The 17,749-nt window shown below is 45.3% G+C and overlaps 1 protein-coding gene across 50 annotated transcripts in view; it reads left to right on the forward strand.

Annotated features, from left to right (window-relative positions):
- LOC118397671 (protein Jumonji-like) overlaps positions 1-17,319 on the forward strand; it is a 103,219-nt gene extending 85,900 nt beyond the window's left edge. Inside the window, exons 12-22 of one of the 50 annotated variants that reach the window (XM_052470208.1) lie at positions 8,714-8,784; positions 9,177-9,291; positions 12,193-12,481; positions 12,742-12,872; positions 13,059-13,242; positions 13,385-13,492; positions 14,041-15,137; positions 15,199-15,781; positions 15,890-15,925; positions 15,998-16,033; positions 16,142-17,319. In XM_052470208.1, the coding sequence (XP_052326168.1) occupies positions 8,714-8,784; positions 9,177-9,291; positions 12,193-12,481; positions 12,742-12,872; positions 13,059-13,242; positions 13,385-13,492; positions 14,041-14,220 (1,078 nt within the window). In that variant the 3' untranslated portion in view covers positions 14,221-15,137; positions 15,199-15,781; positions 15,890-15,925; positions 15,998-16,033; positions 16,142-17,319. Of the gene's footprint in view, positions 1-8,713; positions 8,785-9,176; positions 9,292-12,192; positions 12,482-12,741; positions 12,873-13,058; positions 13,243-13,384; positions 13,493-14,040; positions 15,138-15,198 lie in introns of all 50 variants that reach the window. The other 49 variants (XM_052470207.1, XM_052470214.1, XM_052470216.1 and 46 more) reach the window with 49 other exon arrangements.
- The last annotated feature ends 430 nt before the right edge of the window (positions 17,320-17,749 follow it).

Below are 17,749 nucleotides of genomic sequence, written 5' to 3' on the forward strand. Positions count from 1 at the left end.
TTTGTGTACTCCATCTGACCCTGACAGTGACTGTTTGTGTACTCCATCTGTCCCTGACAGTGACTGTTTGTGTACTCCATCTAAACCTGACAGTGACTGTTTGTGTACTCCATCTGTCCCTGACAGTGACTGTTTGTGTACTCCATCTAAACCTGACAGTGACTGTTTGTGTACTCCATCTAAACCTGACAGTGACTGTTTGTGTACTACATCTCAACCTGACAGTGACTGTTTGTGTACTCCATCTAAACCTGACAGTGACTGTTTGTGTACTCCATCTGTCCCTGACAGTGACTGTTTGTGTACTCCATCTGTCCCTGACAGTGACTGTTTGTGTACTCCATCTGACCCTGACAGTGACTGTTTGTGTACTCCATCTAAACCTGACAGTGACTGTTTGTGTACTCCATCTGACCCTGACAGTGACTGTTTGTGTACTCCATCTGTCCCTGACAGTGACTGTTTGTGTACTCCATCTGACCCTGACAGTGACTGTTTGTGTACTCCATCTGTCCCTGACAGTGACTGTTTGTGTACTCCATCTAAACCTGACAGTGACTGTTTGTGTACTCCATCTAAACCTGACAGTGACTGTTTGTGTACTCCATCTAAACCTGACAGTGACTGTTTGTGTACTCCATCTAAACCTGACAGTGACTGTTTGTGTACTCCATCTAAACCTGACAGTGACTGTTTGTGTACTCCATCTAAACCTGACAGTGACTGTTTGTGTACTCCATCTAAACCTGACAGTGACTGTTTGTGTACTCCATCTAAACCTGACAGTGACTGTTTGTGTACTCCATCTAAACCTGACAGTGACTGTTTGTGTACTCCATCTGTCCCTGACAGTGACTGTTTGTGTACTCCATCTAAACCTGACAGTGACTGTTTGTGTACTCCATCTAAACCTGACAGTGACTGTTTGTGTACTCCATCTAAACCTGACAGTGACTGTTTGTGTACTCCATCTGTCCCTGACAGTGACTGTTTGTGTACTCCATCTAAACCTGACAGTGACTGTTTGTGTACTCCATCTAAACCTGACAGTGACTGTTTGTGTACTCCATCTGTCCCTGACAGGGACTGTTTGTGTACTCCATCTGTCCCTGACAGTGACTGTTTGTGTACTCCATCTGTCCCTGACAGTGACTGTTTGTGTACTCCATCTGTCCCTGACAGTGACTGTTTGTGTACTCCATCTAAACCTGACAGTGACTGTTTGTGTACTCCATCTAAACCTGACAGTGACTGTTTGTGTACTCCATCTGACCCTGACAGTGACTGTTTGTGTACTCCATCTGTCCCTGACAGTGACTGTTTGTGTACTCCATCTAAACCTGACAGTGACTGTTTGTGTACTCCATCTGACCCTGACAGTGACTGTTTGTGTACTCCATCTAAACCTGACAGTGACTGTTTGTGTACTCCATCTAAACCTGACAGTGACTGTTTGTGTACTCCATCTGAACCTGACAGTGACTGTTTGTGTACTCCATCTAAACCTGACAGTGACTGTTTGTGTACTCCATCTGACCCTGACAGTGACTGTTTGTGTACTCCATCTGTCCCTGACAGTGACTGTTTGTGTACTCCATCTGACCCTGACAGTGACTGTTTGTGTACTCCATCTAAACCTGACAGTGACTGTTTGTGTACTCCATCTAAACCTGACAGTGACTGTTTGTGTACTCCATCTGTCCCTGACAGTGACTGTTTGTGTACTCCATCTGTCCCTGACAGTGACTGTTTGTGTACTCCATCAAAACCTGACAGTGACTGTTTGTGTACTCCATCTAAACCTGACAGTGACTGTTTGTGTACTCCATCTAAACCTGACAGTGACTGTTTGTGTACTCCATCTAAACCTGACAGTGACTGTTTGTGTACTCCATCTAAACCTGACAGTGACTGTTTGTGTACTCCATCTAAACCTGACAGTGACTGTTTGTGTACTCCATCTAAACCTGACAGTGACTGTTTGTGTACTCCATCTAAACCTGACAGTGACTGTTTGTGTACTCCATCTAAACCTGACAGTGACTGTTTGTGTACTCCATCTAAACCTGACAGTGACTGTTTGTGTACTCCATCTGACCCTGACAGTGACTGTTTGTGTACTCCATCTAAACCTGACAGTGACTGTTTGTGTACTCCATCTAAACCTGACAGTGACTGTTTGTGTACTCCATCTAAACCTGACAGTGACTGTTTGTGTACTCCATCTAAACCTGACAGTGACTGTTTGTGTACTCCATCTAAACCTGACAGTGACTGTTTGTGTACTCCATCTGTCCCTGACAGTGACTGTTTGTGTACTCCATCTAAACCTGACAGTGACTGTTTGTGTACTCCATCTAAACCTGACAGTGACTGTTTGTGTACTCCATCTAAACCTGACAGTGACTGTTTGTGTACTCCATCTAAACCTGACAGTGACTGTTTGTGTACTACATCTAAACCTGACAGTGACTGTTTGTGTACTCCATCTAAACCTGACAGTGACTGTTTGTGTACTCCATCTAAACCTGACAGTGACTGTTTGTGTACTCCATCTGTCCCTGACAGTGACTGTTTGTGTACTCCATCTAAACCTGACAGTGACTGTTTGTGTACTCCATCTAAACCTGACAGTGACTGTTTGTGTACTCCATCTAAACCTGACAGTGACTGTTTGTGTACTCCATCTAAACCTGACAGTGACTGTTTGTATAGTCCATCTGTCCCTGACAGTGACTGTTTGTGTACTCCATCTAAACCTGACAGTGACTGTTTGTGTACTCCATCTAAACCTGACAGTGACTGTTTGTGTACTCCATCTAAACCTGACAGTGACTGTTTGTGTACTCCATCTGTCCCCATGACAGTGACTGTTTGTGTACTCCATCTAAACCTGACAGTGACTGTTTGTGTACTCCATCTAAACCTGACAGTGACTGTTTGTGTACTCCATCTAAACCTGACAGTGACTGTTTGTGTACTCCATCTGTCCCTGACAGTGACTGTTTGTGTACTCCATCTAAACCTGACAGTGACTGTTTGTGTACTCCATCTAAACCTGACAGTGACTGTTTGTGTACTCCATCTAAACCTGACAGTGACTGTTTGTGTACTCCATCTAAACCTGACAGTGACTGTTTGTGTACTCCATCTAAACCTGACAGTGACTGTTTGTGTACTCCATCTAAACCTGACAGTGACTGTTTGTACTCCATCTCCATCTGTCCCCTGACAGTGACTGTTTGTGTACTCCATCTAAACCTGACAGTGACTGTTTGTGTACTCCATCTAAACCTGACAGTGACTGTTTGTGTACTCCATCTAAACCTGACAGTGACTGTTTGTGTACTCCATCTAAACCTGACAGTGACTGTTTGTGTACTCCATCTAAACCTGACAGTGACTGTTTGTGTACTCCATCTGTCCCTGACAGTGACTGTTTGTGTACTCCATCTAAACCTGACAGTGACTGTTTGTGTACTCCATCTGACCCTGACAGTGACTGTTTGTGTACTCCATCTGTCCCTGACAGTGACTGTTTGTGTACTCCATCTAAACCTGACAGTGACTGTTTGTGTACTCCATCTAACCCTGACAGTGACTGTTTGTGTACTCCATCTAAACCTGACAGTGACTGTTTGTGTACTCCATCTGACCCTGACAGTGACTGTTTGTGTACTCCATCTAAACCTGACAGTGACTGTTTGTGTACTCCATCTAAACCTGACAGTGACTGTTTGTGTACTCCATCTAAACCTGACAGTGACTGTTTGTGTACTCCATCTGTCCCTGACAGTGACTGTTTGTGTACTCCATCTCCATCTGTCCCTGACAGTGACTGTTTGTGTACTCCATCTGTCCCTGACAGTGACTGTTTGTGTACTCCATCTAAACCTGACAGTGACTGTTTGTGTACTCCATCTAAACCTGACAGTGACTGTTTGTGTACTCCATCTAAACCTGACAGTGACTGTTTGTGTACTCCATCTGTCCCTGACAGTGACTGTTTGTGTACTCCATCTAACCCTGACAGTGACTGTTTGTGTACTCCATCTAAACCTGACAGTGACTGTTTGTGTACTCCATCTAAACCTGACAGTGACTGTTTGTGTACTCCATCTAAACCTGACAGTGACTGTTTGTGTACTCCATCTAAACCTGACAGTGACTGTTTGTGTACTCCATCTAAACCTGACAGTGACTGTTTGTGTACTACATCTAAACCTGACAGTGACTGTTTGTGTACTCCATCTAAACCTGACAGTGACTGTTTGTGTACTCCATCTGTCCCTGACAGTGACTGTTTGTGTACTCCATCTAAACCTGACAGTGACTGTTTGTGTACTCCATCTAAACCTGACAGTGACCGTTTGTGTACTCCATCTAAACCTGACAGTGACTGTTTGTGTACTCCATCTAAACCTGACAGTGACTGTTTGTGTACTCCATCTAAACCTGACAGTGACTGTTTGTGTACTCCATCTGTCCCTGACAGTGACTGTTTGTGTACTCCATGTACTCCATCTAAACCTGACAGTGACTGTTTGTGTACTCCATCTAAACCTGACAGTGACTGTTTGTGTACTCCATCTAAACCTGACAGTGACTGTTTGTGTACTCCATCTAAACCTGACAGTGACTGTTTGTGTACTCCATCTGTCCCTGACAGTGACTGTTTGTGTACTCCATCTAAACCTGACAGTGACTGTTTGTGTACTCCATCTAAACCTGACAGTGACTGTTTGTGTACTCCATCTAAACCTGACAGTGACTGTTTGTGTACTCCATCTAAACCTGACAGTGACTGTTTGTGTACTACATCTAAACCTGACAGTGACTGTTTGTGTACTCCATCTAAACCTGACAGTGACTGTTTGTGTACTCCATCTAAACCTGACAGTGACTGTTTGTGTACTCCATCTGTCCCTGAGAGTGACTGTTTGTGTACTCCATCTAAACCTGACAGTGACTGTTTGTGTACTCCATCTAAACCTGACAGTGACTGTTTGTGTACTCCATCTAAACCTGACAGTGACTGTTTGTGTACTCCATCTAAACCTGACAGTGACTGTTTGTGTACTCCATCTGACCCTGACAGTGACTGTTTGTGTACTCCATCTAAACCTGACAGTGACTGTTTGTGTACTCCATCTAAACCTGACAGTGACTGTTTGTGTACTCCATCTAAACCTGACAGTGACTGTTTGTGTACTCCATCTGTCCCTGACAGTGACTGTTTGTGTACTCCATCTAAACCTGACAGTGACTGTTTGTGTACTCCATCTGACCCTGATAGTGACTGTTTATGTACTCCATCTAAACCTGACAGTGACTGTTTGTGTACTCCATCTGTCCCTGACAGTGACTGTTTGTGTACTCCATCTAAACCTGACAGTGACTGTTTGTGTACTCCATCTGACCCTGACAGTGACTGTTTATGTACTCCATCTAAACCTGACAGTGACTGTTTGTGTACTCCATCTAAACCTGACAGTGACTGTTTGTGTACTCCATCTGACCCTGACAGTGACTGTTTGTGTACTCCATCTAAACCTGACAGTGACTGTTTGTGTACTCCATCTAAACCTGACAGTGACTGTTTGTGTACTCCATCTGTCCCTGACAGTGACTGTTTGTGTACTCCATCTAAACCTGACAGTGACTGTTTGTGTACTCCATCTGACCCTGACAGTGACTGTTTGTGTACTCCATCTAAACCTGACAGTGACTGTTTGTGTACTCCATCTAAACCTGACAGTGACTGTTTGTGTACTCCATCTAACCCTGACAGTGACTGTTTGTGTACTCCATCTGTCCCTGACAGTGACTGTTTGTGTACTCCATCTAAACCTGACAGTCCCTGACAGTGACTGTTTGTGTACTCCATCTAAACCTGACAGTGACTGTTTGTGTACTCCATCTAAACCTGACAGTGACTGTTTGTGTACTCCATCTAAACCTGACAGTGACTGTTTGTGTACTCCATCTGACCCTGACAGTGACTGTTTGTGTACTCCATCTAAACCTGACAGTGACTGTTTGTGTACTCCATCTGACCCTGACAGTGACTGTTTGTGTACTCCATCTAAACCTGACAGTGACTGTTTGTGTACTCCATCTAAACCTGACAGTGACTGTTTGTGTACTCCATCTAAACCTGACAGTGACTGTTTGTGTACTCCATCTAAACCTGACAGTGACTGTTTGTGTACTCCATCTAAACCTGACAGTGACTGTTTGTGTACTCCATCTAAACCTGACAGTGACTGTTTGTGTACTCCATCTAAACCTGACAGTGACTGTTTGTGTACTCCATCTAAACCTGACAGTGACTGTTTGTGTACTCCATCTAAACCTGACAGTGACTGTTTGTGTACTCCATCTGTCCCTGACAGTGACTGTTTGTGTACTCCATCTGTCCCTGACAGTGACTGTTTGTGTACTCCATCTAAACCTGACAGTGACTGTTTGTGTACTACATCTAAACCTGACAGTGACTGTTTGTGTACTCCATCTGTCCCTGACAGTGACTGTTTGTGTACTCCATCTGTCCCTGACAGTGACTGTTTGTGTACTCCATCTAAACCTGACAGTGACTGTTTGTGTACTCCATCTAAACCTGACAGTGACTGTTTGTGTACTCCATCTAAACCTGACAGTGACTGTTTGTGTACTCCATCTAAACCTGACAGTGACTGTTTGTGTACTCCATCTAAACCTGACAGTGACTGTTTGTGTACTCCATCTAAACCTGACAGTGACTGTTTGTGTACTCCATCTAAACCTGACAGTGACTGTTTGTGTACTCCATCTGTCCCTGACAGTGACTGTTTGTGTACTCCATCTAAACCTGACAGTGACTGTTTGTGTACTCCATCTAAACCTGACAGTGACTGTTTGTGTACTCCATCTAAACCTGACAGTGACTGTTTGTGTACTCCATCTAAACCTGACAGTGACTGTTTGTGTACTCCATCTAAACCTGACAGTGACTGTTTGTGTACTCCATCTAAACCTGACAGTGACTGTTTGTGTACTCCATCTAAACCTGACAGTGACTGTTTGTGTACTCCATCTAAACCTGACAGTGACTGTTTGTGTACTCCATCTAAACCTGACAGTGACTGTTTGTGTACTCCATCTAAACCTGACAGTGACTGTTTGTGTACTCCATCTAAACCTGACAGTGACTGTTTGTGTGACAGTGACTGTTTGTGTACTCCATCTAAACCTGACAGTGACTGTTTGTGTACTCCATCTAAACCTGACAGTGACTGTTTGTGTACTCCATCTGTCCCTGACAGTGACTGTTTGTGTACTCCATCTGTCCCTGACAGTGACTGTTTGTGTACTCCATCTAAACCTGACAGTGACTGTTTGTGTACTACATCTAAACCTGACAGTGACTGTTTGTGTACTCCATCTGTCCCTGACAGTGACTGTTTGTGTACTCCATCTAAACCTGACAGTGACTGTTTGTGTACTCCATCTAAACCTGACAGTGACTGTTTGTGTACTCCATCTAAACCTGACAGTGACTGTTTGTGTACTCCATCAAAACCTGACAGTGACTGTTTGTGTACTCCATCTAAACCTGACAGTGACTGTTTGTGTACTCCATCTAAACCTGACAGTGACTGTTTGTGTACTCCATCTAAACCTGACAGTGACTGTTTGTGTACTCCATCTGTCCCTGACAGTGACTGTTTGTGTACTCCATCTGTCCCTGACAGTGACTGTTTGTGTACTCCATCTAAACCTGACAGTGACTGTTTGTGTACTCCATCTAAACCTGACAGTGACTGTTTGTGTACTCCATCTGTCCCTGACAGTGACTGTTTGTGTACTCCATCTGTCCCTGACAGTGACTGTTTGTGTACTCCATCTAAACCTGACAGTGACTGTTTGTGTACTACATCTAAACCTGACAGTGACTGTTTGTGTACTCCATCTGTCCCTGACAGTGACTGTTTGTGTACTCCATCTAAACCTGACAGTGACTGTTTGTGTACTCCATCTAAACCTGACAGTGACTGTTTGTGTACTCCATCTAAACCTGACAGTGACTGTTTGTGTACTCCATCAAAACCTGACAGTGACTGTTTGTGTACTCCATCTAAACCTGACAGTGACTGTTTGTGTACTCCATCTAAACCTGACAGTGACTGTTTGTGTACTCCATCTAAACCTGACAGTGACTGTTTGTGTACTCCATCTGTCCCTGACAGTGACTGTTTGTGTACTCCATCTGTCCCTGACAGTGACTGTTTGTGTACTCCATCTAAACCTGACAGTGACTGTTTGTGTACTACATCTAAACCTGACAGTGACTGTTTGTGTACTACATCTAAACCTGACAGTGACTGTTTGTGTACTCCATCTGTCCCTGACAGTGACTGTTTGTGTACTCCATCTAAACCTGACAGTGACTGTTTGTGTACTCCATCTAAACCTGACAGTGACTGTTTGTGTACTCCATCTAAACCTGACAGTGACTGTTTGTGTACTCCATCTGACCCTGACAGTGACTGTTTGTGTACTCCATCTAAACCTGACAGTGACTGTTTGTGTACTCCATCTGACCCTGACAGTGACTGTTTGTGTACTCCATCTGACCCTGACAGTGACTGTTTGTGTACTCCATCTAAACCTGACAGTGACTGTTTGTGTACTCCATCTAAACCTGACAGTGACTGTTCACTCTCTGTTTCAGACATGGATGGAACCTCACTGTCCTCCCAAATAATTCTGGATCCATTCTGCGGCATCTTGGAGCCGTGCCCGGTAAGATTTATACCTTAACCCCTGATCCTTACTCTAACCCTCACGCCTGATCCTCAACCCCTCTCTCACACAAACCCTCACCCCTGATCCTCAACCCCTCTCTCACACAAACCCTCACCCCTGATCCTCAACCCCTCTCTCACACAAACCCTCCCCCCTGAGGCACCTCTCTCTCCTGTAGACAATGGGAAGATCTTAGTTGCATACTCCTCGCCTCCTTCCCTAAACCCATTGGATAAGAATGCCAGAGGGCCCTCCCTTGTGACCTTTTCCTCCAATGGGTTTCGAGAAAGAGCTGAGGAAAGAGGACGCGAGGAGTATTGAGGTCTTCCCATTGTGAGGCCTGTTGTGGTCTCTGCTGTTTTAAAACGGACTCCTCTGTCTCTCCGTAGGGGTGACCATTCCCTGGCTGAACATTGGCATGGTCTTTTCTACCTCATGCTGGTCTCGAGACCAAAACCGCCTTCCATACATTGATTACTTACACACTGGTGCTGACTGCATTTGGTAAGTATCCCAACATGACCACCTCTGCCTCTCTTCCTCCTCACAGGTAATGTGTACTGTACAAGGACATTACAAAGATATGTGGTTTTTCTAAGGTGACGTGGAATTAGCACCCATCTCGGATCGGTCTTGTAATTAGCTGATCAAATTCCATCCTCCTTGAACACACGCCAGTCTTTTGGAAATATGTATTTATGCCAAAGTGGCTCTCTTTAAAGCCACCCAGAAATGACTGAGTGGCAGCAAAGCCACAGACATTAGTGTGTTGTGTATTTGACCTGTTACGAAGGCAATGTTTATTCTCTTTGCATTAGCCCAACTTGAATGTAATGGTAATGAAGGGGTTGAGAAAGGGCATTGGCTGTAGACATCCAGCAGCCCAACCCACTCCCTCCCCATGTGTTCTACCTGCTCATTGGTGGTGACACAGGTGAGTAGCAATGTGCTAGGAGGTTCCTGAGATAAAGGCAAGTCATAATCAACATCATTGACCGCCTTCTCTCTTGAAGTATGAATGTTCCCCTCATCTTTTCATGGTGTGTCTGCATGTATTAGGCCAGGGGTTCCCAAACATTTTCACCCGGGGATCCCCCGTCCAGCACACGCCATGTTTATTTCTAAGGGCACAAGAACTGTTCATGAGACAAACTGTTCACACCCCTCTTGTTGGTGGAGAGAATTTCCGGTTTAAAGCATATTTCCTGCAATTCTACACATTTTGTCATGGGGTGCAAAGAAAATGTTGTAGTTTTAAAGCAAATTTTCTTCCAATTCTGTCTAATGCCATGTCTAATGTGTATTCTTGTGATATTTGAGTAACCAAACAATTACAACAGTATCTATGTGCTACAACATATAAGTAAAAAAAAAAGTTAGCTGATCATGGGCTAGGTGATCTGGACATTTCTTAAGTTATAAATAGCTCGATAAATGTACACAATATATACGAAAGTATGTGGACACCGCTTCAAATGAGTGGATTTGGCTATTTCAGCCACACCCGTTGCTGACAGGTATATAAAATCGAGCACACGGCCATGCAGTCTCATATACAAACATTGGTAGTAGAATGGTCTTACTGAAGAGCTCAGTGACTTTCAAAGGGGCACTGTCATTTTATTAATTGAACCTTATTTTAACTAGGCAAGTCCGTTAAGAACAAATTCTTATTTTCAATGACGGCCTACACTGGCCAAACCTGGACGACCCTGGGCCAATTGCGTGCTGCCCTATGGGACTCCCAATCACGGCTGGTGGTGATACAGCCTGGGTGCCACCTTTACAATAAGTCAGTTCGTCAAATTTCTGCCCTGCTAGAGCTGCCTCAGTCAACTGTAAGTGTTATTGTGAAGTGGAAACGTCTAGGAGCAACAACTGCTCGGCCGCAAAGTGGTAGGCCACACAAGCTCACAGAATGGGGCCGCCGAGTTCTGTAGTGTGTAAAAATGGTCTGTCTGTCACTTGCAACACTCCAAACTGCCTCTGGAAGCAACACAATAACGTTTTGTTGGGAGCTTCATAAAATGGGTTTCCATGGCCAATGCACAATACTGCTGGAGTGGCGTAAAGCTCGCCGCCATTGGACTCTGGAGCAGTGGAAACACATTCTCTGGAGTGATGAATCACGGTCCACCATCTGAGAGTCCAACGAAGAATCTTGGATTGGCGGATGCAAGGAGAACGCTACCTGCCCCGAATGCATAGTGCCAACTGTAAAGTTTGGTGGAGGAGGAATAATGGTATGGAGCTGTTTTTCATGGTTTGGGCTAGGCCCCTTCGTTCCAGTGAAGGGAAATCTTAACGCTACAGCATACAATGACATTCTAGACAATTCTGCACTTGTGGCAACAGTTTGGGTGAAGGCCCTTGTTTCAGCATTTCAAAGCCCTGTGCACAAGCGAGGTCCATTCAGAAATGGTTTGTTGAGATCAGTGTGGAAGAACTTGTCAGGGCTCTGTGCAAGCCTGTCATCAACCCCATCGGACACCTTTGGGATGAATTGAACGCCGGCTGTGAGCCAGGCCTAATCACCCAACATCAGTGCCCGACCTCACTAATGCTCTTGTGGCTGAATGGAAGCAAATCCCAGAAGCTGTTATAGCATGGGTGGGGACCAACTCCATATTAATGCCCGATCATTCCATGATTTTGGAATGAGATATTTGACGAGCAGGTGTCCACATATACATTTAGTCATGTAGTGTGTGCAATGACTAACACAAGAGGAACTGATGATGAACTACCCAATTTTGGAAGTGCACCTGGCGCCTTCTACGATTTATAACTTTCAAGAGTAAGTTTAAAGCTGCCCCCTCGCATCCCCTAGTTTGGGAAACACTGTCCTAGAGTTACAGGAATGGGCCAGACAGCCTGTCTACACGTGCCAGAGTTACAGGAACGGGCCAGACAGCCTGTCTACATGTGCCAGAGTTACACGAAGTGCTAGTTTGGGATGCTCTAGAACAAGCGTAAGTCTTTTACACTATTCCCAGAGGACTTAGTTGTCCAGTTCTATAATGCAATCAAGATCCTCCATTTTACAGATGAAACCACAGACGGACTGACCGCTCTACCTACAGGCCATGATCCGTACAGGCTGTGATTCCCCACAGGAAAGCGGCCTCTCAGGCTGTCATTCACTCTGTTAACCTTCTCTCTCGCACCTCTTGAGGCAGTGCATAAGCACAGACCTTGATCTGACTGTTCAAAGCTGAGGGGTTACACTGCCCAGTTGATGTCCTGTATACCACACACACACACACACACACACACACACACACACACACACACACACACACACACACACACACACACACACACACACACACACACACACACACACACACACACACACACACACACAGTTGGATGAGCCTGAGTGGTCCCCTCTCGCCCTGCCAGGTATTCTGTTCCTGCTGAAGAGAAGGTGAAGCTTGACAAGGTGGTTCACACACTGCTGCAGGCCAACGGGACCCCTGGGCTGGAGATGCTGGAGAAGAACATCATGATCTCTCCGGAGGTGCTTTGTCAAGAGGGTATCAAGGTCCACCGCACCGTCCAGCAGAGTGGTCAGTTTGTGGTCTGCTTCCCTGGAACCTTTGTGTCCAAGGTCTGCTGTGGCTACAGTGTGTCGGAAACCGTTCACTTTGCCACCCCCCAGTGGATGAACCTGGGATACGAGGCTTCTAAGGTAAGGCTGGAGCTGCTGTCTGCTACCTCCTTGTGGCCATTTAGAGATATAGCTCATTGTCTACAACAGTATCACTAGAACAGGGCTGCTCACCCCTGTATCTGGAGAGCTACTCTGTCCTGTAGGTTTTCGCTCCAACCCTAATTTAGCACACCTGATTCTAATAATTAGCTGGTTGATGAGATTAATCAGGTTAGTTCATTGGGGATGGAGCTGAAACCTTCATGTTAACCCAGTGTCTCTCTGCCTTCCATCTGTAGGACCTTAAATGCCGGCACATAGCCAAACCCTTCTCCATGGAGAAGTTACTCTACCAGATCGCCACGGCTGAATCGAAACGCGAGAACGGACACCTTCTGACAACAATCTCCGCTCTTCTCAAAGACCTCAGGTGAGTAGCCATGGAAACCGGTCACATCAAAACACGGATGCTGTTAGCGTCAGCTGCCATGGCAGTATGATCAAAGACCCCAAATGCACTCCATGCTTTAATGGATGGGCTTAGTGTCTACATCAAGTCGAGTTCTGTTGTGGCGTTTGGAATCACTGAGTTGTGTTGCTCTGTCTGCTCCAATAGGAACATAGAGATGAGACAACGGCAGGAACTGTACGAGGCGGGGCTTCTGTCTTCTGCCCGCTACGGAACACACGACAACAACCTGGTGCCCGGCGACGGACGCAAGAAACCCAGGAAGTGGCTGGCGCTAGAGTCCTCAGAGAGACGCTGCCAGACCTGCCAACACCTCTGCTACCTGTCCATGGTGAGAGCTGTGCCATGGGGAATAGTGCTAGGGCTGCGATACGGAGACTAGTGCTATGATTAGTTGAACTAGCGCTGGTGCTGGGTGAGGATGAATGGAGTTGACCACTCCATGAAAATATGTGTTGTGTTGTCTACACCAGGTGGTCCAGGAGAATGAGAACGTGGTCTTCTGTCTGGAGTGTGCTCTGAGATACGTGGAGAATCACAAGTCCTGCAGAGGCCTCAAGATGATGTATCGTTATGATGAGGTAAGATGCCTTCCCAGAAAACCGGGAACGTTCCCAGGACATTAGCTGACATTCCCATTTAACTGCGCTATTCAATCTATTGCTGAAGCGTTACAGATTGCGCGATGGACATGTGAAGTACATTTTCCGATTGAGCTGTCACATGCAACATTTACCGTGAACGTAGTCTCCACCACGTTGGGAACATTGCCTTTTTAAGTTTAAATTGGGCTTTAAAGCTGAACCTCCGCGATACGGATTGAATAGAGCCCTAAACTAGTTAGGGTTTTATCTAACATTAGGATGATTATGTCCCAAAAACATTAAAATATATATTTATTTTTTAATGTTTTAAATTAAATATCCTTGGCATGTTTTGTGTTAGAACTTTTGGGCAACCTAATAAATGTTCTGGGAACAATCACAGAACCGATTTTAGTTTGCTGGGATGGCCCGGTCTTATCTGAGTAGACATGCTCAGAACCTTCAACAGTAGAGTGGCGTAACATGCATATAACACATATGCTTTCTCTCTGATTCCTCCCTTCCCTGGCTTCACCCCCTTGCAGGAGCAGATCAACAGCTTGGTGAAGCAGGTGTGCGGCAAGGCCCTGGGGAAGACGACTGAGAAATGTAATGGTGCGAGCCCCTTTAAACCACCACCCAAACGCGGACCCCGGAAGAGAGCCACCGTGGAAGTGTCCCTGTCCCGCCTCTCCTCCCACCTGTCTCCAGCAGCCGTCTCCTAAGGACGTTAACCATCCCCACTGCCCCTCCATCTTAGTTTGGCCAATCACTGTTGTCCTTTTTAAAGAAATAATAAATATTTCCAGCTTTTAATGCCCCAAATATCCCCTATCTATGCCCCTTACCATGACAAACAACCCCCCCAATTAGTATGGCAAACTTGTGAAAGCAAACTGTATTTTTTTGCACTAGTACAGAAAAAACTATTTTTCAGTTTATTTTTTTTTTGGGGGGGGGGGTAGTTGATGTCATCCTTAGCATTAATTGAAAAGTTCACCGGTAAATGTTGTGCCCCTTGCACTGTCCCCCTCTACACTTTTTGAGGATAGGGTCAGATTGGTCTTCCCTACCCACACTGCAGTCACACCCATCGCCACCTGTCAACTGTGAACAAAGGGACGAACGGAGAAGGTGCTCCTTTTTCATTTTTATTGAAAGTAGAACCCAAAGTTTGCTCTCGTCTTTAGTTTTTGAAGATGAATTGTTTATATTCTCCTTTTTCACCTGCAGCAGCTCCTGTTGTTCAGGGTCTGTTGCTCCCTAACTCACGCCAGGTAAAACTTGAAAGGCAGATGTTTTGGCTTGCTTGTTTTTATTTTGGATTTTAGCTTTGATTTTAGTCTTCTGTGTTTATTTTGTTGTTTTGTTCCTTGGTGGCTGTGGAACTAGCGGTGCCGTGGCTGTACGTCAGAAATACAGCCTGGTGTGCCGTATGTCAGAAACACAGACCTAGGTGCCGTGGCTGTACGTCAGAAATACAGCCTGGTGTGCCGTATGTCAGAAACGCAGACCTAGGTGCCGTGGCTGTACGTCAGAAATACAGCCTGGTGTGCCGTATGTCAGAAACGCAGACCTAGGTGCCGTGGCTGTACGTCAGAAATACAGCCTGGTGTGCCGTATGTCAGAAACACAGACCTCGGTGCCGTGGCTGTACGTCAGAAATACAGCCTGGTGTGCCGTTGTCAGAAACACAGACCTAGGTGCCGTGGCTGTACGTCAGAAATACAGCCTGGTGTGCCGTATGTCAGAAACACAGACCTAGGTGCCGTGGCTGTACGTCAGAAATACAGCCTGGTGTGCCGTATGTCAGAAACGCAGACCTAGGTGCCGTGGCTGTACGTCAGAAATGCAGACCTGGGTGCCGTTGGTCTCTGTGCCCGTAGTAGAAGGGAGGCCTCCTTCGCTAGCGAGTGAAAACTGTGCCTAATACTCAGCAAGGAGATCCATCGTTTTTGGTGCTGTTGGTTATTATTACTGTATAACAATACAAAAGAAAGGTGAGGTGCTGGCTAACTACTACTCTCCTCTCCCACAGGGATGAGGTTCAAGGTTTTCATGTCCCACAGGGTTAGGGTTCTAGGCTCTCTTCTCCCACAGGGTTAGGTTAGGGTTCTAGGCTCTCTTCTCCCACAGGGTTAGGTTAGGGTTCTCGGCTCTCTTCTCCCACAGGGTTAGGTTAGGGTTCTAGGCTCTCTTCTCCCACAGGGTTAGGTTAGGGTTCTAGGCTCTCTTCTCCCACAGGGTTAGGTTAGGGTTCTAGGCTCTCTTCTCCCACAGGGTTAGGTTAGGGTTATAGGCTCTCCTCTCCCACAGGGTTAGTTTAGGGTTATAGGCCCTCCTCTCCCAAAGGGTTAGCTTAGGGTTCTAGGCTCTCCTCTCCCACAGGGTTAGGTTAGGGTTCTAGGCTCTCCTCTCCCACAGGGTTAGGTTAGGGTTCTAGGCTCTCCTCTCCCACAGGGTTAGGTTAGGGTTATAGGCTCTCTTCTCCCACAGGGTTAGGTTAGGGTTCTAGGCTCTCTTCTCCCACAGGGTTAGGTTAGGGTTCTAGGCCCTCCTCTCCCAAAGGGTTAGCTTAGGGTTCTAGGCTCTCCTCTCCCACAGGGTTAGCTTAGGGTTCTAGGCTCTCCTCTCCCACAGGGTTAGGTTAGGGTTCTAGGCTCTCTTCTCCCACAGGGTTAGGTTAGGGTTCTAGGCTCTCCTCTCCCACCGGGTTAGGTTAGGGTTCTAGGCTCTCCTCTCCCACAGGGTTAGGTTAGGGTTCTTGGCTCTCCTCTCCCACAGGGTTAGGTTAGGGTTCTAGGCTCTCCTCTCCCACAGGGTTAGGTTAGGGTTCTAGGCTCTCCTCTTCTAGATGTGCAATCATGTTAACATTCCATTCTTCCAGTCCTATTGTTTCAGCTGTACCAGTAAACATGACTTATTTTATTATTATTTTATATTTTTATTGTGTATGCGTTCTGATGTGTGTGTAGAACCACTAGTCAAAGGGTGTAAAATGTGAAATATGGAAATCCATGTTGTTTTTTTGCTTTTGCATTTTCCCTTTTTCAGATGTATTATGTTTGATTTTTGGAGACAGTCCAACACAAAAACAAACTTTTGTACATAATCCTGTAAATGTCTTTAAATACTTGAGCCTTTTCTGGGGTGAAGGAAGGAATGATGCCTCTAAAGGTATTAGCAGAGGCAAGGGAGGAAGTGCTTGATGAAGAAAAAGCCTTACGTTTCAGTTTCTTCATGTGTGTGAGTTTGATGCTTACAGGGTTGCTCTGGTTACGTGTATACATTTAAGTGCTGCTTACATCAGTGAGAACGATATGGAGTAGCAATGGCCCCCTATTTTATTTTTATTTTTTAGCTTTACTTTTTTAAAGAAAAGGGAAAATATGTTCATAAAAAAAATTGTTTTAAATTTTCATTACTGAAAATTCAACAATGTAGTAGCTCATGTTGCACTGAGCTTGCCAGTGGTGGCTGACAAGGTGATCCTATTATCAAGTTTGTTGGTTGTTGTCCTTTACAGAAGACTGAACTGTTTTAGGAGTATTTAATGAAAACCAAGTTGGGTGTTTTCCACAGAAAGTGGTTGTCAAGTTTGTATGGCCTTACAATGTATTTTATTCAGATTTTTTTTTTTTTTTTGCATTTTCTTTTTCTACAGTATAAACTATTGCTCACGGTCGGTCTGGCAAGTTAATTTATTAGCGATGCGTCTCCAACTTTCCTTCCACTTGGAAAGATTTCATGTTGGTTATATTGCCAGTTTTTTTTTTTTTACTTTTGCAGTTTGTACTAAAGGTTTAATAAAAACGTACAGACAATTTCACCGTCTTGTCTTTTATACCTGTGTGTCTGTCCGTCTTTATTGTTCTGAACGTGTCATGTTACGCAACTCACTAACCATTCTACGAATAAGTCTACTCTCCACATCTAGGGGTCCAAGCCTGACTACTTGGTCCATAAGTTGATATAAACGTGTGCGTTCAGTATGAAACTACAGAGTAAGCGGACCGATGTTGTCTGTAATGTCCAGGATGAGTTCTGTCCCGACTCTAGTAAACCAGCCCAACCAGGTCATTGAAGTTGAAATGGTGACAAATAATGTAGAAAAAAGGGAAAATCTAAAAGGCATGCCATAACAAAAAGATATGAAACCAACGCTGTAAGACCCCACCAGACCGAGAGGCTACTTATAGTCCCCCTCTCACTCTGAAATAACCTGCTATTCACCCACACCTGTGAGCTATTACT

This window comes from Oncorhynchus keta, chromosome 19 (assembly GCF_023373465.1).
Source record: "Oncorhynchus keta strain PuntledgeMale-10-30-2019 chromosome 19, Oket_V2, whole genome shotgun sequence".
NCBI classification, from domain to species: Eukaryota; Metazoa; Chordata; class Actinopteri; order Salmoniformes; family Salmonidae; genus Oncorhynchus; species Oncorhynchus keta.